The sequence below is a fragment of the Oryctolagus cuniculus genome, chromosome 3 (assembly GCF_051225735.1).
Source record: "Oryctolagus cuniculus isolate XC-2025 breed Fujian yellow rabbit chromosome 3, ASM5122573v1, whole genome shotgun sequence".
Classification (NCBI taxonomy): Eukaryota; Metazoa; Chordata; class Mammalia; order Lagomorpha; family Leporidae; genus Oryctolagus; species Oryctolagus cuniculus.
This window is the reverse complement of record NC_142869.1, coordinates 39,515,197-39,538,365: the sequence shown is the minus strand read 5'-3', so window position 1 is coordinate 39,538,365 and position 23,169 is coordinate 39,515,197. Positions and strand designations below refer to the sequence as shown.

The 23,169-nt window shown below is 45.5% G+C and overlaps 1 protein-coding gene across 1 annotated transcript in view; it reads left to right on the top strand.

Annotated features, from left to right (window-relative positions):
• AOX1 (aldehyde oxidase 1) overlaps window positions 1-23,169 on the top strand; it is a 73,984-nt gene that overhangs the window by 2,151 nt on the left and 48,664 nt on the right. Inside the window, 13 exon segments of the mRNA NM_001081990.1 lie at window positions 5,745-5,802; window positions 8,337-8,433; window positions 11,513-11,621; window positions 13,387-13,513; window positions 15,574-15,635; window positions 16,631-16,720; window positions 17,371-17,451; window positions 18,030-18,174; window positions 18,758-18,850; window positions 20,429-20,580; window positions 20,776-20,869; window positions 21,143-21,252; window positions 22,587-22,771. Of these exon segments, the coding sequence (NP_001075459.1) occupies window positions 5,745-5,802; window positions 8,337-8,433; window positions 11,513-11,621; window positions 13,387-13,513; window positions 15,574-15,635; window positions 16,631-16,720; window positions 17,371-17,451; window positions 18,030-18,174; window positions 18,758-18,850; window positions 20,429-20,580; window positions 20,776-20,869; window positions 21,143-21,252; window positions 22,587-22,771 (1,403 nt within the window).

Here is a 23,169-nt window from a genome sequence, read left to right as displayed (position 1 = left end):
GCCCTTCAGAGGGTGAGGGGCTGTTGGGAAAAGTACAAGACAGAAAACCACTAGAGAAGAGGGGGGTCTTTTAAAATTACTTATTTATTTGAAAGTCAGAATTACAAGAGAGAGGATGAGAGGGGAAGAGAGAGAGAGAGATACCTTCCATCTGCTGGTTAACTCCCCAGATGGCTGCAATGGCCAGTGCTGGGCCAGGCCTAAGCCAAGTTTCATCCGGGTCTCCCATATGGTGGCAAGGGCTCAAGCACTTGGACAGTCCTCCACTGCTTTCCCAGGCCAATAAGCAGAGAGCTGGATCAGAAGTGGAGTAAGAACGCAAACCGATGCTTGTATTGTATGCTGGTGCCACAGGCCATGAGTTTATCTGCTACGCCACAGCGCTGGCCCCAGAAGAGGGGTGTTGAAGTGAAAGTGACCTCTGGGGTTAAAAACTTGCATGGGATCCTAAAAGGCAAGTAGGAGATTCTGGACGGCATGATTGGCGTCTGGTCTATGCTCTTTGTAAAATCTCTGCAGACCATCCAAAGCTATCATCAGGCGGCAGCTAAGAGCGTCCTGAGGCAAGGCTTGCGTGTTGACTGGGGACCTAGTTGCTGAGAGACACAGTGTCTTCCAGGGGCCCCCCACTTCACACGGAGTCTAAGGGAGGGAGAGCCCATGAGCCCTTTATACCATAGATGCCACTCTCCCCTCAGGAACTAAAGTATGCCATTCCATGAGGCAGTGAAGTCTACAAACAAAAGCTTTGAGCTTTGGAACTAGTGTGGCGTGAGTTTGAATCCTGCACTATCTGCCTTGCCACTTGGCATCCCCGGGGTCTCAGGCCAGGTGCCTAGTATCTCTGAGCCTCAGTGTTTCACCTCTGCACAAAGGAGCTGATACCCTGGTGCCATGGTATTGGGGTGAAGGTTAAATTCCGTGGGCAGTGTCTTTCATGGTGCCTGCTCCCAGGAAGCACCCCATGTTTTCTAATCTGGATTAGAAAACAGTCGAACCAGAAGCTGCCTAGAGGAATCCAGAGGTCTGAGAAGTAGTCACCTAGCACTATTTGCTCAACAAATGTTGAGTCTTGGTACTCGGGATGGAAAGAGCTGTCCGTTGTCTGGTGTTTCCTGGGGTCCTTGGTTTCCCAGGCGAAGAGGAAATTTCTGGGCTTGTTGGGATGGCTGCAATGATTTGGAGGAAAGTAGAGTTGGTAGAGGCAGCTTAAGCAGGAAGGACCAACAGCAAAATGAATTTGAGAGCAAGCTTGAAGCTCGGGGAGCGGTCCTCCCTGGTGGTCGCCACAGCTGCTGTGGGTCCTTGTTCTTGTGCACTAACTGAGCCCCACAGTATGTGCTTCTCTCTCCCGTTGTCCTTGCAGCTGTGTCATTTTGCATGCACTCCTCTCCCTTATTTCCGCTATCCCCCCACTTTTCTCTTCCCTGTCTCCTTTTTCTGACTCCTTTCTGCTCCCGGCTTGCCTCTGGCAAGGCTCCCTCAAGCTTGACTCAGCAAAACACAGAGGAAAGTGATTTCCTAACCTTTCGCAATGTGAATTTGGACTTTCCCCAAGGGACTGAGGGAGATACAGCAGGAGGGGTTCCACCCTTGTGATACCCAAGGCCGTGCTGAGATAACACGCGGTGACCGTGACCCTGCTTTCGGACAAGGGCAGCCAAGTCCTCCTGGCATCATCTTCCCAATCCAGAGCCAATGAAAATAACTGTTCCCCATCCCCTTCGCGTCCCACCCGCAGCTGCCATCTTAATTCTAACCTCCCTGTTTCACCCCAGGAGCTGCCAGGACAGGACGCTTGCTAGATCCCTGCTCCTACTCCCCTCCTCCAACTGTGGCAGCCATCAGATCAAGAGAAAGAAGTGTGTTCCAATCTAGGAGCTCTTTGAGCCAGACTCTAATCTCCTGACACGTTTCCTGGAGAAAGTTCCCAAACAAACAATGCTTGCTTCTTCCGTCATTTCCTTCTCCAAATATACAAATATCTTTCAAGCCTAAAATGTTATTCTTCACCTTGTGGGCCACTGAGATCCTGTCTCACCACTTGCTGTCACATGTATGAATTAGGATTGGTTCCAACTGCACCAGCATAAACTTTCACAGTGGTTCAAACAAGACCCACGTCATTTTTCTTTTTTCTGCAAGGATATCTGGGAGTAGAGGCCATGAGGCTTGTCTAGAAGAAGCTCCATGGTATCACCTGGGACCCACGTTTCTCCTTCTACTCCTCTGCCACCATGAATGTGTGGCCTGCTGCCTAAGATGGCTGCTGGAGTTCTAGAATATTCCTCCCAATTCTAGGCCGCAGGAAAGAGAATCTGTGCTGGTGTAGACAGCCACAGTTCCTGCCATCAGGGACTTGTCTGGTGTCCTTCTTTTGGGTACTGTCATATGTGAGAAATGATTCCTCCCTCCTCGCTGTTCGCACAGCAACCTGTCCATGTTACGTTCGGGTTGTGCATTTCCTGGGTCCCTCTGATAACTCCCCAGCACCGGCCTCTGTGTTTGCCAGGAAGTAGAGTAACAGAAGGTGATTTTTCTCCAGACCAGGAGAGGCTTGTTTATACACAAATGATGATGATCCCTGGTAAAAGGTGCCACGAAAGAGCTGAGACTGTCAGCTGAGGGAGCACAGAGGAAGATGGCTACTGGGAGCAGGCAGTGGGGATGGAGGTATTGGTGGTAGAGCCCTCGGCAGAGAACACCTGAGCTGCATATTGCACAACAGGCAAACTACTGAGAAAGAAGAGGAGCGGCACGGTCAGTACTGAAGGAACCTGTGTGCAGGGTAGTGAGGAGGGAAGGGCCAGGCACTTCCAGTCGCACTATTGTAGAAAGTGTGCTTGCTTTAAATGGGTGCTGTTTGCTGAAGACTGCTGAATCATGCTGATTGTTCTCCAGTAACACCTGGAAAGCAAGGGGCAGGTGCAGCGCCCACCACCCAGTCCATGCACTGCTGTCAGCTGAGGGCTGCCACTCACCTGAGGCACTCAGGGTCCCATCACTCTGGGCTGCTGCACTTAATCTGACTGTTTGTGCTCAACGTTGGTGTACTCATAAAGCTTTATTAAGCAAGTCCGTCGACTTTTAAGAGACTGGAAATTAAAAAAAAAGAAATATTTGCCAGATCCTTAAAAAAAGGGGGCAGTCACTTTTGGGACAGACCAGTTTTGCCTTGTGACCTGAGCTCTGGATACACGGGTACAGTGGGAAGCGGTGATGGGGCAGACTTGCCAATGAGTTTGAATTTCTTCTTGAACTCCAGGAACTCTTGAATTTAATTTCTTTTTTTTATTATTTTTTATTTTTTATTTGACAGGTAGAGTTAGAGAGAGAGAGAGACAGAGAGAAAGGTCTTCCTTCCATTGGTTCACTCCCCAAATGGCTGCCATGGCTGGCGCTGCGCCGATCCAAAGCCAGGAGTCAGTTGCTTCTTCCTGGTCTCCCATGCGGATGCAGGGCCCAAGCACTTGGGCCATCCTCCACTGCCTTCCCGGGCCACAGCAGAGAACTGGACTGGAAGAGGAGCAACCGGGACTAGAACCCGGTGCCCATATGGGATGCCATCGCCACAGGCGGAGGATTAACCAAGTTAGCCATGGTGCTGGCCCTTCGAATTTAATTTCATCTAAGACCCATTTGGTAGGCTCAGTGAAGATGCTCATTTTCTGCTTCTCTCTCCCAGAAATTCTGCTCTCAGAGGAGTTTCATTTTAACCAGCTCCTGGGTGATGGAGAGCTTCCCAGCATGGCCATTGGCAGACGGAAGCTGCGTTGGGGTTAGGCTGATCTGTGAGACAGTCAGGCTTGGAGTTTAGAGCAGTCTCCCCTACAGCAGTGCAGAGGGCAATGTTGCAGATGCCAGGAGCAGAGGCAGGAAGGCCTGTCAGACAGCTGTTAGAATTACTCAGGCAAGAGGTGCCAAGGACCCATTCCAGACAGTGACAGCAGAAGCAAAGGGTATTTACAGAATCATTTTGGAGGTGAAGGTGGCAGGATTTGGTGACACTGATTGTGGCAGATTGAAGAACAAGAACATACTGAAAATAGTTCAGGTTTTTAAGCTTATATGACTCAGCAGATCATAGGGCTATTACAAATGTCATGGAGAAAAGAGGAAGGGGCAAGTTTGGGAACTAAATAGTCCCATCTAAGGGCCAGTCAAGTTGCAGATGCCTGGAAGGGGCCCTACAGCTTTTCTTGTGTTATAGTTTGTACCTGCACAAACTCACATCTGTCTGTTGCAGACTGCTGTAAGGCACAAATCTGACCTTGGAAATTGGCATTTGCCTCACTCTCCTGGCGTATAATTAGTTAGGATAGAAGGAGGCAGCTCTACAATAGCCTTTTTTTTTTTTTTTTGACAGGCAGAGTGGACAGTGTCAGAGAGAGAGACAGAGAGAAAGGTCTTCCTTTGCCGTTGGTTCACCCTCCAATGGCTGCCGCAGCCGGTGCGCTGCGGCAGGCGCACCGCGCTGATCCGATGGCAGGAGCCAGGTGCTTCTCTTGGTCTCCCATGGGGTGCAGGGCCCAAGCACTTGGGCCATCCTCCACTGCACTCCCTGGCCACAGCAGAGAGCTGGCCTGGAAGAGGGGCAACCGGGACAGAATCCGGCACCCTGACCGGGACTAGAACCCGGTGTGCCAGCGCCGCTAGGTGGAGGATTAGCCTAGTAAGCTGCGGCGCCGGCCACAATAGCCTTCTAACCTACTTTTCAGAAGGAAAACTTATGATCACATGGTGAAAGACAAATTCAGTTTCTATAGTTGTAAAGCAAATTATGCTTCTGTGTGTCCTGTGACTCTAAGAGAAATCCCAGATTTCTAGGAAAACCTAACCAACGTGACGTTTCAACCCCACCACCCCCTCGGCTGCTGCTGTGCTACTGCGCCCCCACACAAACTTGCTGTAAGTGTCCTTGCCTCAGGGCACATACGTTTTATTTTTGCCTTTTTTCTTTGAGTCCGGGGCCATGGTGTGGTCTCATCCTGGAAACTAATTACTTGAACATGGTAAGCAAAATAAGTCTTTTCAAAATTAATTTCATTAATGCATCAGAGGCTTCTATTCTAGCAGCTCTGAACTAGATCTCAGTCTCTCTCTCTCTCTCTCTCTCAGGCTCATTCCTGCTCTCCATTCTCCATTCTGTTCTCTCTCTCTCTCTCTTTTGACAGGCAGAGTGGACAGTGAGAGAGAGAGACAGAGAGAAAGGTCTTCCTTTTGCCGTTGGTTCACCCTCCAATGGCCGCGGCCGGCGCTCTGCGGCCGGCGCACCGCGCTGATCCGAAGGCAGGAGCCAGGTGCTTATCCTGGTCTCCCATGGGGTGCAGGGCCCAAGCACCTGGGCCATCCTCCACTGCACTCCCGGGCCACAGCAGAGAGCTGGCCTGGAAGGGGGGCAACACCATTCTGTTCTCTTGATGACTTCCCTCTTCCCATCTTCCCTCTGCTCGCCCCACATTCAGACTTTCTTGGACAAACTGTTTGAGTCACTAGGGTTCCTGCTAATAGAAATAACCACTGCCTTAGAGAAGGTGATGGTTTCAGGACCAAGGACAGTAGCGCAGGGGTGATGGAGCAGATTACACTTGAGGAGGGATTTCTGTACATCACAGGTGTTCCTCAAGCATGAAAGTGACTCATTGATGTGCATTTCCTTCCAATTACCATGAACCGAACAGTGTGAATAGTACATTAGCCATCTCAAATGTATGCGCACAACTTTTACTTTCCCTCTTTTACAGGTAGTAGAAAAACAAGTTGATCCTGAAACAATGCTGCTACCATATCTGAGGAAGAAGCGTATCCTTTGCGGAGTATGTGTGTGTGTGTGTGTGTGTGTATGTGAGTGTGTGTATGTATCTATGTATGTAGCTTCAGTGTCCTCATTAGACGATATTGCAAGTACCTTTTGCAGTCACACTGAGACATAGCCTCTGCTGTTAAGATTTTATGTTCATCTTTGAGAAAGTTCTGCCTATTAGTTTTATTGCCAGTGTGCAGTCATGGCTGTCAGAAGAACTGGGTTCTATCTACTGTCTGTTTTGGCACTAAATATATTGTGTAAAATGGAGAAACAAGCCATGGGAACTAAAGCAATGGATATTGAAACGGCTTCATTAAGCATCCATTAGAATTAAGATGCACAATATTTACACTGTATCTTCAAGGACTAATCACCGGGCCCATTAGAGGAAGTGAGCACAGAAGTCTCCTGAAATGAAAGTAAAACAAAAATGGGGAAATTAAGCCTGAAAATGTTTCCCTGGGAAAACTCTCTAAATAAAAGCCATATACGGAATGGATTCTCGTCTGATATGCATGAACTCCAGTGAGCTTCCGGAGGGATGTAGACTGTTTTAAATTAGACACAGAATTATGGAGCAATGGGAATCTGTACATTTTTCCTCTGACAAAAAATAAAATTCCCCATAGAGCATATGAGTCTAAAATCAGAAATAACTATCTTTCAGACATCACGGGTATGTTCCTGAAGGTCATTCAAGATCTTTGGATGTGAAAACAGTGAACACTGACCTTCTGGTTATCCTTGGTACCCATATATAAATTTATAGTTTGGTTCACTGTGAATGACTAAACCCCCTCCCCCACCCCATAGTAGTAAACAATTAGAAGATAGAAGTTTGATTCATTCTCATTGTGTTAATTCAGGTTCTCCAGGAAGCAGACATCAAAAATAAGATTAAATGTGTGAGGGCTTTATTAGGAGAAATACCTGAGTTAAAGGAGATAGGGAGCTTGAAAAGGCTTAGGTAGCCATTAGAACCCAGTGCACATCTGGTAGAGGATACCTGGTGGAAGGGCTCTAGACTATTGGTCCACTAAGGGACCTTGAAGATCTCAGCCATTGGGGATTGCCAGGGACTCCATACCTCTCCAAGGACTAAGTCTTTGTGGGGGAGCCATACATAGGAGGCAGGGTCTTAATGAAAACATGGCTAATTGATTTCATTTTTAAAAAATATTTTTATTTATTTGAGAGGTAGAGTTACAGACAGAGAGAGGGAGAGACAGAGAGAAAGTCTTCCCGCTGATTCACTCTCCAGATGGCCGCAACAGCTGGAGCTGCGACAATCAGAAGCCAGGAGCCAGGAGCTTCCTCTGGGTCTCCCTCGTGGGTGCAGGGACCCAAGGACTTGGAACATCTTCTGCTTTCTCAGGCCATTAGCAAAGAGCTGGATCGGAAATGGAGCAGCCAGGACTAGAACCAGCACCCATATGGGATGCCAGTGCTAAAGAGGAGGCTTAGTCTACTACGCCACAGCTCTGGCACCAAAGGATGATTGATTTCAAAGCACAGTAGGTCCCTTGGTTAGTTACCTACCCTCCCTGTGGGAGGGTCCCTGTGAGATGCAATTCCATGCCTGTCATACTCAGTCCAAGGGCAGGTTGATCCAAGGGTAGGTTGGAGCAGTCCAAGGGTAGGTTGATCCGAGGGTAGGTTGGAGCAGTCCAAGGGTAGGTTGATCCGAGGGTAGGTTGGAGCAGTCCAAGGGTAGGTTGATCAGGACTAGTAGAATCATGTCACAACATAGCAGGGAGCCAAGTTAGGGAGTCCTTCTCTCTTGTTGCCTCAGCATCCTCAGCTTGCAGCTGCCTTCTCACAGAAATGACTAAATGAGGTCCAGCCATGGTATCTGACTCCCAGCAAACAGGAAGAAGCAAAGGATGAAGGTGGAGGTCTGGTTCTTCCCTGGAAGACATTTCCCTGTTAAAAGCTCGACATCAGTCCATGACAACGTTGTCAGCACACCCTCCGAACTGCAGAGGAGGCTGGGAAGTAATATTTATTCTGGGTAGCCAAGCGTGTAGCTGAAAATTGAGGTTTTGTTTCTAAAGGGCTAATGAGAGAATGATTATCTGAGAACAACTAGCAGTCTCTGCCACTGAAAAGCACAGAAACATGGCAAACGTGGCTGATGCGATGCAGCTATTCCGAGAGTGGTTTGTAATTTAGTGTTTGATTTTGTGTTTCAGTACCGACATGGATAGGTGCAGTATACTCATAGCTTCAAATGTTCGGATCATAGGCTTTTCTGTTTTTTTCACTACGGCCCCATTTTGGGGGCAAAAAAAGTCCCCTTCTTTTCAAATGGAGGACACATGATATCACACAGAAGGAAATGAAGAATGTATGAGATTATATATGACAGCTTCTGTATTATAATAGCAGCTGGGGTGTATATCATCTGATAAATATGTGTTGCACTTAAGTATACATTTAAGAGCCTATGATGGTGCTATCTGCTAAGGTAAGGGCTATTCTAGAAAGAGAGCTACAAAGAACACATTTTCTTTAACAACACTTCTTCCAGTGCGACTCACAGGAACCAAGTATGGCTGCGGAGGGGGAGGCTGTGGGGCCTGCACAGTGATGATCTCAAGATATAACCCCGTCACCAAGAAAATAAGGTACCTGCAGCAGAATCCAGAAATGTCAAATTTTTGTAGTTTTGAGCTTTGCGTTATTTATTTATTTAGTGAATAGATATTGAGTATTTAGTCCATGAAAGAACTACACTAGGCACTGAGGGTACAATGATGATCCAGACATATTTTCCCAGGAATATGAATGGCTAGGAAAAAAGGGTACCATAACTGGGGTACCACATGATCAAAGAACTGCCCATCGCAAGTTGAAAAGGCTGCCTGCTTCCCTCTGCTGTCTGGGCAGGAAAGGCAGAGTAATTGCTCATAGAGCACCGAGCCATCATCACACTCTGGTATCACTGTGGCAGCCGCTGACTGTCTCCCTGCTCCCACACAGCACTTTCTCAAGTACAAGAGCCAGAGAGCTCCGTCTCAAGCACAAATGCAGTGGTATCTTTCTCCTGCTTAAAAACCACCAACAGCTTCCCACTGTGCTTAACATTTCTTTTTGTTTGGCATTTATCCTTCTTGAGGTTTGCCAAGTTCCTTAGAGCTGTGGGCTGCTGTCTTTTATCAGCTTTGGAAACCTCTCAGGGCTTTAAATGTCTCTCGCTCGCTCACTCACTCGCTCTCGCTCTGTCTCCCTCTTCCTCCTGGGACTGAACTGCCTTCTGAACGCTGAGGGGGCCTTCCCTGCTCCACAGCCTGACTGCCGGCTTGTTACTTTGCTGTCTCCCCTGGCGTGCTGTGGGAGGTCTCTGGCAGCCATGCTGCCCTACCTTCCGCCTCTAGGGGGTGGCAGCTTCCCTGTCTTCCGCAAAGGCTGAGTGCCTCTGCCTTCCGCGTCTCCACCACTCTTCTTTGAAAGCTCACGTGTGGGGAGAGGTTTTCCCAGCTCCCCTTCCCTGCCCTTGGCTTTGGGCACAATCCCCAGCACTCCGTGAACTAGCAGGGAAGGCTCTGTGGAGAATGCAGTCCCACTTTGTGACGTCAGCCGCCGTGGAGAGTGTGTGGAACGCTGGGCTGATTTCTCCTTGTTCGGTCCTAGGAAGACTCCCCCTCCTTTCACTACAGGAAGAGAACACTGTGTCTCAGGGATGCGGGCAGCTGAAGGGCTTGTCACGTAACACAGTTTGGTGTAACTCAGTTTCTTATTCACTCAGCGTCTGGTGATTTTTTTTTTGAAAATATGATGATGTGACGAATATGAGTTGTCTGTATTTTAGAATGCGAGGGAAGTGGTGATCTCTTACCACTTCCTACATCTGAACTGAAAACCCAATGGCCATTGAGTCAGGACTCGAACTCCTTCCCTTTACCCTGAAGCTTTGTCATTGCCTGCCTGGCCTGTGCCTATCTCTAACCTTAAATAATCCTGCATCCCCACATTCACTCTGCTCCATCTCACAGTCTCTCTCTGCCCTCTTTCTGCTATGCACAAACCAGATTCCTTCTCCGCTCAATGTGTATGTGTGTGTGTGTGTGCCACCCCTCTGCCTTTTGTGCCTGCCACCTTCAGATCATCCAGGTTTTAGCAAAACCAATATGTTCTCAACCTTCATTGATCGTTTATAAATAGCTGGGCTCCACCTCACCTTCACAGCTCTCTATTATCTTGGCCTACGTTAGTTTATTTAAAAGTTTGTGAAAAATGAAAGTAAGTATAAGTTTATTGTGGTAGAAAAGCATTAGAAACCCATGCATATGAGGGGTCTTTAAAAAGTTCATGGAAAAAGCATGCTGTAGAAAAACTATGTATGGATTTCAACTTTGTAAACCGAAATAAACTCATTTTAAATTCCATTTTCCATGAAATTTTTGAAATATTCTCATATGTATGCATATGCATGAATTATCTGTGTATATATATATATATACACACACACATATATATATATTCTCCTCTTTGAAAACAAAGACAGAGATTTTATCTGTCATATTCATCAGTGAATCCTTGCGTTGGAAACTGCATAACACAAAGTAGACACCCAAAAAGTATCCACTTCTATTTTAAATAAATATCCTTTCAATATTTATTTTGCATGTCTATTTCTGTGGGTGTGTATATATGTGTATGTGTGTATATATGTATGTGTGTACATATGTGCATGTATAAAATTACTATGTGTACTGTTTAAAAGCCTGCATATTTTTCTTAACTTCTCATTTGTATGTTTTCAGATTGATCTAATTTTTATTGTTGTGTTTGTTCCATCTTTTGGAGCTACCAAAATCAATCCCCAAGTAGTGATCACTTGTATTATTTTTAGCTTTTCTTATTATCAGCCATACATCACTGAACATTCCTAGAGACATGTTTCTGTCTATGGCTGTTTCCTTGCGAGACAGTCACAGAGGTGGAATTGTGGAGTGAAAGCGCATGTGCCTTCCAAAGACTTTATGTCTTTCAGCAGGATGTCTCCCAGCTCTGGCAGAGCTCAGTTTGCATCCCTGTGAGCAGAAGATGAGCCCCACTTTCCCACACCTTTGCTAACAATACATATTATAATTTTGAAAACATTTTTGTTCTCTTTGATTGAAATGGTATTTCATATTGCTTGATTTGACTCTTTCTTGGTTTTCAAGATTGAACTTTCCTTTTATGTATCTATTGGCCATTTGTGGTTCACTTGGTGAATGAGCACATTTTAGGCATTATTTTTGCTTGGATATCCTCTGGCAGTGGCTTTGTAGGATTGAATACTGTGTCCTCACTCTACTGCCGCTTCTGAAGCAGGACACTAAGTCCATTTTATTGCGCAATCAGTCCCTGGTCCATGCTCCACCTGGAAGGTGGCTTAAGCTGTTGGTGGGTGGTTGGTCACCTGTGACTAGGGAATACCAGTCCTCCATTCAAGAAGAACAAAGTTAGTGGACATGATTCTGGAATTCAAGTGAAGAGGTCTAATTTTAATCCTGCCACTGCTACTTCAGCCTCAGTAAATCACTCTTCTCCTTAGATTCTCCCGTAAGATGGGTGTGAGCTAAGGATGGAATGTGTGTGCAAAGCCTGGGGACCGCGTACCAAACCTGGCCTGCTGGGTGCTCAGTGAGTGCTCTGTCCTCTTTCCCACTGGATACGTTGTAATTTCTCATTTGTGCTTCTCTCTGTAACCTGAAGACATTACCCAGTCAATGCCTGTCTGACCCCCATCTGTTCTCTGTACGGTGCGGCAGTCACTACAGTGGAAGGCATAGGAAGCACCACAACGCGACTTCATCCTGTCCAGGTGAGCTGCGCCCCTTCCTTGTAGGGAGTCCGTGCTTCAGAGATCATCAAGGACACGACGAGTCCCTGAGACTCTGAGAGCAGCAGTCTGGGCCCTGCCGCCTGGTCATTGCTGATGATAAGGGTGCCACAGTGGGACGTGTGGTGTGAGGTGGATTTCTTCTGAGGGGATTCGTTCTGAGAGGAGGAGCATGGTGGGGGCAAGAGGCGTGGAGTCACCACACAGACCCCGGGAGCTGGGTGAAAGCGGGCCAGAGGCGAGCAGCCCGCAGACTCCTTTATTTCAGTTGGTACAACAGCTTATATAGCCAAGGCAGCCAATCCAGTCAAGGGGTGGTCTATGCCCTAACGAATCACAGCCTGTTGCCAGGCAGACTCTGTTACCAGATGGGTTTCAAAGCCGTTCCTGAGTAACTGACGCTCGCTTGCCAGCAGCCATCTTGGCATGGCCTTCTCATTCCACCACAGTGTGGGTGCCCAGTCACTAACTAAGGTGGGAAAGATGTTTTTGGAAGGCTAAGGACTTTTTCTAGATGAGGAAAACCAACCCTGATATCGCCAATTTTTTTGTCTTCTGATGAGAAGGGACCTGTCTGTGTGACATCTTCCAAATTCATAGAGAAGCGAAAGCCAGGTACAGGGAAGGAGGTAATATTCTTGTTCTTTACAAAGCAGAAAGTAACATAATTTTAAAGCTGAATGACAATCTTAGCCACCAAAAGGATTATTTATTAAACCGTGAGCTTGTTCACTGGACACATGGTAAGAATTGTCATGGTATCTTGAGGCTTTTCTCCTAAAGCAACACCTGGTAGAGCTTTTGCCGCCAGCAGAAAGCTGCCTTCAGACTCCTCATTTCTTTAAATCCTTCATCCATTGCCTACAAAAATGACCTTGCTACCTGTCTGTAGTAGTCTAGCAAGGGTTAGTGAGGAAGAGAGGACGGAAGAGGGAAAAGAGAGCAGGAACACAGATAATGGCCAAACCTTGTCTCTGTCTGCTTGGAGGAATCTTGGGTCTAGGTGCTTTCTGTGAAACCTTATTACCTAGTCCTAGGGGGAGAGCATTCTGCCAGGATACCTTTGTGAGATTCAGCCACACACAGCTACAGACACCTTCATTCCGTAACTCCTGCTGAGCTCTCGTTGCCACGTGTTGCCAGAAGACAGCTCCCAAAAGGGACTTATTTTTGGAAGTTGCCCTCCAAAGAGAAATTGCTAAGGGGAAAATTCTATGGGCGAATAAAGGCGATAGTTCCTTGTTGACTTGGATTAACAGTGGAACTTTGTAAACGGCCGTGAACTAGAGCATTCCTACACTACTGGGCCGGTAAAAGGCACTCAAGAAATACTTGGAGATTTTGAAGTGTTCATTTCTCAACTGGAGTCCTTTGGTTCATTTCTCTGAAGAACTTCCTTTATCTCTGTGACTCACAACCTTGGCTGCACGTTGAAACCCCCTGGGAACCGAAGAGCCTGTGCCTCCCAGCAATTCCGAGGCAGTTTGCCTAGGGTGCCGCTTCGGCCTGGGGATACTTAAGCCCCCCTGGTGATTCCAAAGGCTAACAATATCTGCCTTCAGTGAGGCTCAGAAGCTGGAGAGGCCCACAAGTGGGAGGCAGGTGGGACAAGGGGAGCATTCAGAGACCTGGTCTCCAGCTTTAATGTGCACACGAATCCCTCGTGGTTCTTGTTCAAATGCAGGCTCTGATGCAGTGGGTCTGAGTGGGATCCAGGGTTCTGCATGTCTAACCTCTGTGCTTCCAGGAGAGGATTGCCAAGTTTCACGGCACCCAGTGTGGATTCTGTACCCCGGGGATGGTGATGTCCATGTATGCACTGCTCAGGAACCATCCGGAGCCCACTCTGGATCAGCTGGCTGATGCCCTTGGAGGTAGGTTATGTGTGTATGTGTTTATTTATTTACTTATTTTTATCTGAGAGGCAGAGACAGCTAGAGAGAGAGCACCCATCTGCTGGTTTACTCCCCACATGCCCACAATGGCCCCAGACCAGGGCTAGGAATTCAATCCGGGTCTCCCGTTTGGGTGGTGGGAACAATTACCTGAGCCATCACTGCTGCCTGCCAGGGTCTGTATTTGCAGGGGGCTGGAATCAAGAGCCAGAGGTAGGTTTGAACCCAAGTGTTCTTGTGTAGGAAGTGGGCATCTTACTTTGCCTCTAACCACTAGGCTTACTGCCTGTCCCTGTGTGTATATTTTTAAATGATGATGATGACAGCAACAGCTAAAGTTGGACAGCTACTGCATGCCACACAATGTATTAAATGCTATTCAAAATATCTTATTTAAACATCACAGTAACTTTATAAGTAAGATAGATGCTATTATTACCCCCACTTTATAAAGAAATGGAGAGTTGGAGAATTATTTATTCTGTTATGCCACCAATTCATTCTAGTGAGGATTCAAACCAGATTCACACATTACCTTTGACTGATACACCCCTATTTCTAATGTTTCTTTTAATCTGTGAGTCTCCTTACTTTTTCTTGTTTGCTTTTTTGTATAAGCATTAAAAAGCCAGATTATTCATTTATTGTTAAAATGAGAATCGTTATAGCTACACACTGCTCTCTACACAGTCTCTCTAATTGGGTAGGTGCTAGGACCATAGTAAGCATCAGAGAGCTGTTGATGAATACAGCATGAAGTCAAAGAGACTGAGGTCATTTGATGGTACTTACTTCAAAGGACTGACCTTCTGCCTACTTAGGCTGTGCACAAGTGACAGGTGCATCTCAGAATTTAGAGTACTTAAGGGTAATTTATGAATCATAAAGATTCCTGGGACCCATCCCCAAGGAGCTTGACTCAATGGCTTTGTTTTTTTAATTAAGACCTCCGACTTGGGGATGAAAGAAGTGCATGGAATCCCTGTGAGGGAAACACTGGCTTCTTGAGTTAGTGTTAAATCAGTGGTGCTCTCAGTTGCTTCTGAAGGTTAGGACTACCTTTGCTGCTGTAGTGTGCCTTGTAGCTTTCTATCAACTGAAGCTTAACTCTCATTCTCTTCCTCCCTCTCCCCCCACCCTGCAATAAACTGATAACTGCCACAGTGAGTATCAACAATGAGTTTTTCCCTTTAATAAATGGGACATAGAAGGTCTCCCACTTGGAACAACATGGGTGGACCTGGAGGATGTTATACTAGGACAGATAAGCTAGATATAGAAGACCAAATACTACTAGACTCCACTTATATCAGGGACCTAAAGCAGTCGGATGTGCAGAAGCAGAGGGTGCAGTGGTGAGTACCAAGGGCTGGGAAAGGGGGACGTGAGGAGGTATTGGCTAAAGGGACCAAAGTTTCAGCTGTACAAGATGAAAGGGGCCTAGAGATCAATAGTACATGCTAGTTCCTGCAATTGCGAGTACCGTATTCTATACTTCAGCACTTGCTAAGATGAAGGATCTTCTGTAAAGTATTCTTATCACTAAAGGAACAAATGAGAAGCTAAATAAATAAATGGCAGGAGAAAGCTTTTAGAGGTGATGAATATGGTGATGGCATTGACTAAGGAGGTGACTTCAAGGGAATACACTTATCTCTGAACACATTAAGTTGTATAGATAGGTTTGTACAACTTTTTATCATCAATAATACATCCATAATGTAAAATAAAGCTTAGCTCTTAAATGTGACTGTAGAGAAAGATTTTGGCTTGGAATCATGTTGTTTGAGTACCTGTCATGTGCAGAGGGCATAGAACTAGTCACGGAGAGGAAGTGCCAATGACTGAGTTGTTAAAATCTGCCTCGAGACTTAACTAAATATTCCAAGTAACTGATGAAAAAAAATCTGACTTTGTAAGTCACATAACTAAAATGCCAAAGATGCCTTTTAAGATGGAGTCCTTATTCCCATCATGCTTTTGGCAGGTTGCCTCTATTCAGGTTTCTTGGTCAACTGAGCTGAGTCTTTCTCTTTCAGGTAATCTGTGTCGTTGCACTGGATACAGGCCAATAATTGAGGCATACAAGACTTTCTGTAAAGTAAGTCGAAAGGATCGTGTGGCTGAGTATATTTTTCTCCAGTGAAACCAAACAATAGGGGTTGACAGGTATAATGACGGAATAGCCATTGTCCCTAATACAGGGCTGCTTCTTATCTCAAGCTCTGTAACTGCTGTTTGCTACTTGATCTTGTCCAGGGTACTTACCCTCCATTCGTTAAGCTTGAATGATGGTCATATACAGTCACATAATGAGCCCTGGAGCATTTAGATGTTGGCTACAGGTCATTGTTTCCAAGAGGTGTTTCCTGTTCTCTGTGTGTGGATCTCACCCACACTCCTGTAGCCCTCTGTGCACATGTGCTATGCACACATGTGGTCACCATATCGTACAATTTCCTATTCCATCTATCTTTTTTTTTTTTTTTTTAAAAAAAAAGATTGATTTGTTTATTTGAAAGGCAGAGTGATGGGGGAGAGGGATCTTCCATCTGCTGGTTTACTCCCCAAATGGCTGCATTAGTCAGAGGTAGGCCTGGCTAAAGCCAGGAACCAGGAGCTCCATCCAGGTCTGCCACATGGGGGCAGGGACCCATGTATTTGGGCTGTCTTCCACTGCCTTCCCAGGTGCATTAGCGGGAAGCTGGGCTGGAAGTGGGGCAATCAGGACTCAAACTGGTGCTTCAATATGCAATGCTGGCACTGCACATTTAACTTTAGAAGTTAAACTATGGAATCAGTACATCATGGAACAAAAACAGAGGGATGACTACAAAACTTGTGATATTTAAAATATTAAATGTTATATATCAACAAGTAATCATTATTAATATTTAATATTTATTGCCATGTGCCACTCTTCAAAATTTCTTATAAGCTCATTTTTTATTTATACTAGCTTAGATACAAAACACTCTTTCATGCTATCTAGTAATACTGATTCTATACTATGTTTCAGCTGAGAGTCACTCACCTTATCTATTACTTAGCAGAATCAGCAATAAATTCTTGAGGATTTGTGTTTTCATTCATTAGACTTCTGACTGCTGTCAAAATAAAGAAAATGGGTTTTGCTGTTTGGATCAAGGAATAAATGGATTGCCAGAAGTTGAGGAAGAAAATCAGGTTAGTGAAATGTAAAGTTGTTAGAAGGTTTTTTCATGACATAAGAAGGGGCCGACTTTCTCTTAGGAGGAAAAACTGGCTGCCCTAGGTGACCAGGTTGAATTGTGTTGAAACATTCCCTCTCTCATTGTCATTCCATCTCTAATAAAACAGGAATCTATCCTGGTAACTGTGTCCCTTCTTCCAGACATTAATCCCATTCAAATACCTCTATCTACAGGAGAGAAAACACATTGATCCCTACTGTCGCTTACTTTTTCAAAAGCATTTTTCAAGTCTTTTTTCAAGGGCCAGGAGCAAAGTGAAGATGTCAAGGGAAGGGAAAACAGGCAGAGCTAGTGATGGGAGGGGGCAATTCAGGGAGCCATCCTCCCTCAGTTGTGTCTGGTGCTGCTGTCGCCTCCTCTCCTGTCCCCTGACCCCAGAGAGTGTGCAGGGAGCTGAGCAGAGGGCCACTCTGGCTGGGTAGCCAGAGTCCGTGACTGTGGGGGAGCCTTTGGTTGGGAACTCTGGGATCCTACTGGCCAGCTGACGTTGTCATCTGTTTGCAGTGTGTGACTGTGTGCCTTCTCTTGACCCCTTCCCACGGGGAATTTACAGTGGTTAGACTTACTTGATGACAGTAACTCCTGATACTTTCTCTTTTGAAGACAAGGCCAAACCTCTTCTCAGAAGAGGAGTACCTGCCGCTGGATCCAACCCAGGAACTGATATTTCCTCCTGAGCTAATGGTAAGGAAGGCCACGTTCAGCTCATCCTAGAAAAATTCATGGTAAGACCAGCAAGGGCATTTGCATAGGGATTCTTTCAAAAGCTAATTTCCAAATAGATAATACCTGCCTGTCATCCTTGTCTCAAGACCTAATGAGTTTGGACCAAGGAAGAGTTGTAGGAATGAGGGCAGAGTTACCACGAGGAGAGAGTTGAGCTGGCCATACAAGGGGCAGCAGATCGTATCTACGAAAAGTCATGAAATCACAACACATGTAGAAGTAGACATGTTTTCTAATTTCATTTTGCAGGCCTCTTTTTCCATAGAATGATTTTACTAAATTAAGCATGTCAGTGTATTTTGAAACATTAGCATGATTTCCTTTTATATATATATATATGGAGTAGAACTCTCCAGAGGAGTAGAACACTGTCATACTTTTGTCCCCAACTCTCATTCCTCATAGAGCTCTTTGGGTCACTTTCACTTCATTTTTTAGAAGATTCGTGTTTGCTCTCTCTGTTTCCACAAGGAAGAACAGAAGCAGGTGGAGCTTCACCAGGGAGGTGTCTCAAATCCCTGTTGATTTTTCAACAGACAATGGCTGAGAAACAACCCCAGAGGACCAGGGTTTTTAGTGGTGAAAGAATGATGTGGATTTCCCCAGTGACCCTGAAGGCACTTCTGGAAGCTAAGTCCACGTATCCTCAGGCCCCTGTTGTCATGGGCAACACCTCTGTGGGTAGGTGGAGCCCCGTGGCTGGAAGAAAAGGGCTTAAAGGAAACACCGTATTCTCAGGAAAAGCAGGGTTTTCATTTTTTGAACTCTACTTCGCAGTGTTTTTCAAGATAATTTCTGTCAGGAGATAAATATGTCCCTCTCACCCAAGAGTCCTGCTCCATAGCAAACAAGCAGCGAAGACAAATGTCCTGTCTTTCCACATGGGTGGGAGCTGAGCAGGGCCTCGTATTTGAAATTGCTGTCTATATTTCACTGGTGTCTTAGTGGGCATGTTTTACTTAAGCTGCGTTTAGAGGGTCTTCCTGATGATCCAAGGAGGCTCAGTATGACTGCCGACTCTTTGAGGCCCCCCCCACCAAGACTTCTCAAAGAGAATTGTGAACGTGCCATATGGCCCAGGTTTTAAGGCTAACGGTTCCAAAGAATCTTCAGTTTTTAATGAAAATCCAGCCAGCATTCTCTATGTATGTGATTTGGCACTAAATAGACCAATAGAAAGAAATATGTAATTTTTATATGAAGACATCAGCTTAATTACAATGTCAAATCTTTTATCCTTACTTTATTTTTTCTAATCCTTTAGGGCCTGGAATGAAATTTAAAGGCATCTTTCACCCAGTTATAATTTCTCCTGATAGTATTGAAGAACTGAATGTTGTCAGCCATACACACAGTGGTGAGTTCATAAGACATTTTTTTCTTAAAGTGAATTTATTTTACCTTGTCCAGCCAGTAAGCAGAAAAAGAATTGTTACTAATTATCATATATACAGGGATTCTTATAAAAATAATAACAGGAGTGGGCATTTTGCCTAGTGGTTCAGATGCCCATGTCCCACATTGGAGTGCCTGCATTTGATTCCTGGCTGAGGCTCCTAAGTCTAGCTTTTTGCTTTTGCGTATGTTGGGAGGCAATGGTGATGGCTTAGGTAGTTGATCCCTGCCTGGGATACCTGGGTTGTGCTGCTAGCTCCCAACTTCAGCCCTGGCCCAGCCCCACCAGTTTTGGAAATGAATCAGCAGATGAGTTTGTCCTCTCCTTTTTCCTCTCCCTCTCCTTAATGCTCTCTTCCTTTCTCTCTGCCTCCCCCCTCTCCTACCTGGCAGATAATTGAAACTTTTTTTTTTCAAAAGCATGATGACTTTCTAGAGAAGGCCTCAGGGAAGAACTCTCTAAGGTTATACAAGATACTAATTGTGCTGAAGAGTCAAGGTTTTCTGAATAACTATCCTTGTCTGAAATGTCAGAAGAATGTAACAATTATTCAGTGAAGGGTACTGTGCTAAAAGCTGGATAGAAAATCAAGATGCACTGACCAGATTTTGCTCTCCAGAATCACAGTAGCAGGCAAGAAAAAGTATTAAGCAGCTCACAGATTGGCTTTCCCACTCCTGCAAAGGATTTTTTGAAAAATGTTTGTAAATTTGTGAGGCAGAGGGAAAAACAGAGAGAGAGAGAGAGAGAGAGAAAGCGAGAGAGAGCGAGCTTCCATCAGCTTGTTCACTCCCTAAATGCCTGCAATAGCTGGAAATGGACCAGGTCAAAGCCAGGAACCGATAACTTAATTTGGGCCTGTACGTGAGTAGCAGGCCTGCAACAACTTGGGCCATCAGCTCTACTTCCCAGGCATGCATTAACAGGAAGCTGGAATTTGGAGTAGAGTTGGGACTTAACCTCAGGCATTCCAGTGCAGGATATGGGTGTCCCGAGCAGCATCTTAATTGCTAGGCCAGATAACCATCCAATAAAGGGAGCTGTTTTAATAGCAAAGATGAGAAGCAATATACATGTGGAATTGGAGTACAGCCTCTGGGATCTAATTCTTCACTATAATATTCAATTATATTAGCTATAAAATCTCAGGCAAGTTACCTAACTGTATTTCAGTTTCTTCCTCTGTGGAATAAGCTATTCGTATTTCATAGGTTTGTTCAGATTCAAGGAGATTATTTAATGCATTCAACATAGTGCTGATAAAATGGGTGTTCAAAGAATTTGGTATCCATCACCTCTATCACTGCTACCTTCACCACCATCATCAGCAAACACCTTCACCACCACTACCCACGTCACCTCCACCTCCATCACCCTCACCACCTGCACCACCTCCATCACCATCAACACCTTCACCAGTTTCGTCACCTCCACCACCACCAGGAAGCAGTGTAGTGTGTTTCTAGAAGATCCCATGTCTGTAGCTTTGGTCTACCGGAAGTGGTAACACTGCGGAATTTACAAATGACTTCATTTCAGGGCTGACGCTGGGTGCTGGCCTTAGCCTGGCCCAAGTGAAGGACATCCTAGCTGATGTGATTCAGAAGGTTCCGGAGGAAAACGCGCAGACGTACCGCGCCCTCCTGAAGCACTTGGGAACCTTGGCGGGATCTCAGATCAGAAACATGGCAGTACGTATTGATGACAGTTCAACTCTGGTGCGCATCCCTTGGGTTTCTGTCCCAATGAATCATGGCAGTCCCCCCCCCCCTTTTTTTTTTGGAACACACAAAAAAATGGTTCTCCAAAGCTCTGTTTAGTCCTTATTCTATCACTTTTGTTTTTATAGTTACATACTAAAGTGAAAACAAGTCATTATTTTAAAGTCTTTAGGGGGCCACATCATCAGCAGACATCTGGATTCAGATCTGAATCCCCTCCTGGCCGTGGGTAACTGCACCCTCAATGTGCTGTCGAAAGGTAAGTGACAGCTCCTCTCACTCCTTTTTCTCTCTGGGGAGGCAGGAAGTCTAGTTTTGAAAGTGACTTTCCCAAATAGTAACAATTTTTTTTTTTTTTTTTTTTGCCTTTCTGAAAAAACACAGTGAGAGCTGTTAGGGGGTAAAAGGTTGATCTGGTGTAGAAAGAACACTGCCTGCCCCCAAACAACCAGGTTCCTTGGGTATTTGGTTAAGTTATTTCTGAGGTTTGGAAGCATCGTTAATGGACCAAAGGTTCCACTTCTTCCCACAGAGGGAGAGCGCCAGATTCCCTTAGATGAGCAGTTTCTCAGCAGGTGTCCCGAGGCTGATCTGAAGCCGCAAGAGATCTTGGCCTCAGTGCACATCCCCTACTCCAGGAAGGTAACATCTTCCTTTCGGTTTGCTGGTTTTCCCTGTCAGCTTATAGCTTGTTTATTCCACCAGGGGGTGGGTCAGGAACAAGTGTTGAGTGTTCACTAGGGAGAGAAGGGCTCAACTTCAGAAGTGGCACAAGGTCATTATCTTCAGAGTCCTTGTGCATAACGACTTTTTACTTGTGTCATACATTCCTGTGGTTCCAAGAAGCAGGGCGTATTTATCTCTGCACATGCTCTCTCTGTCTCTCTTTCTGTCTTTCCTTCTCCAACTCAGATCTAAAGTTATTTTCTAGCAGATTTTTAAGATTTACTATTATTATTATTATGAGTATTATTTGAAAGGCAGAGATACAGAGAGAGAGACAGAGAGAGAAAGATCTTTCATCCACTGGTTTGCTTCCCAGATGGCCACAATGGTGAATGCTGTGCCAGGCCAAAGCCAGGAGTCATGAGCTTCATCCAAGTCTCCCACCTGAGTCAAAGGAACCCAAGTACTTGGGCCATCTTCCCCTGCTTTCCCAGGTGTGTTAGCAGGGAGCTGGAACAGAAGCGGAGCAGCCTGAACTTGAACCAGCACTCCTACGGGATGCCGACATTGTAGGGGGCAGCTTAACCCACTGTGCTACAATGTCAGCCAGCCCTTAACAGATTTTTAAAAATTCTTTGCCCCATAGGTTTTTTTGTCCCCAAAATAAGACATGAAGAATGTATTTCAGCTATAGCATCAGATTTGAATGAGGCTTTCAAAATACATTTGCAGTAAATCCTAATGGGAACACTAGGGTTTGGAGTCAAGTAAACTCAGCTTAGAATCCTCATTTCAACATGTATTCTAATGACTGAGTCACTCTGACCTTACATTTCTCCTGTGTGCGATGATAATAATCAGTCCTGTCTTGGAGGGGTATGAGTGTGTGAGGCCTCCCATAGCAAAGAACCACACGAGTGGCTTCAACTGCAGAGGTGGCCTTTGTTTCTGTTTTTCTCCTAGAAACTCTTGAGACTGAGACTTTGGTATCAAGGTGAAGGCAGGTTAATTTCTTCTGTTGATCTCTGAACTTGGCTTATAGATGCCTGTCGGCTTATAGATGCCTGTCTTCTCCCTGTGTATTTGCATGGTCCCTCCCCCCGTACATGTCCACATCCAAGTAGCCTCTTCTTACAAGAGTACCTCCCATGTTGGGCTAAGGCTCACCCTCATGACCTCATCTTACCTCTTGCTCTTTGAAGCTTAAAGACCCTGTGTCCACACCTAGTCACCTTCTGAAGTACTGCAGGTTAGGACTTCAGTCCAGGACTTTTGAGGTGAGCCCTGTGCTACATAACATTTTCTTTCAGTGGGAATTCGTGTTAGCCTTCCGACAAGCCCAGCGGAAACAGAACGCGCTAGCCATAGTCAACTCAGGAATGAGAGTCTTTTTTGGAGAAGGGGATGGCATCATTAGAGAGTTGGCCATATCATATGGTGGCGTTGGTCCAACCATCATCTGCGCCAAGAATTCCTGCCAGAAACTCATTGGAAGGTAAGGTGCTGTGTCCTTAAACTCCCAAGTATAGAGCAGTTCCTTTTGTATGAGTTAGAATTATGAGATGAAAAGTACATAGCAGCTTTCTGTTTAATTGCAAGGAAATCCAGTAATATCCCATGATTATGTCCATGTAGCTTGGCTTTAGTGAATTCTGAAGTGCATATCATAGTCAGGGAATGGGAGGGTGGGGAGGAGAGAGAGAGAGAGAGAGAGAGAGAGAGATGACTAATTTCCCAGTGGTATACATTTACATTCTTTATTGTGGGAGAAGTTTGCCATGATGAATTTATGTGCACTTGTTCTGTAATTAATTGCTGAGTTCATTTGCTTATGTGACTTCTTATTTCTATGAGTAATGCTAGCAGACAGCATGTACTGAGTGTTTATTAGTT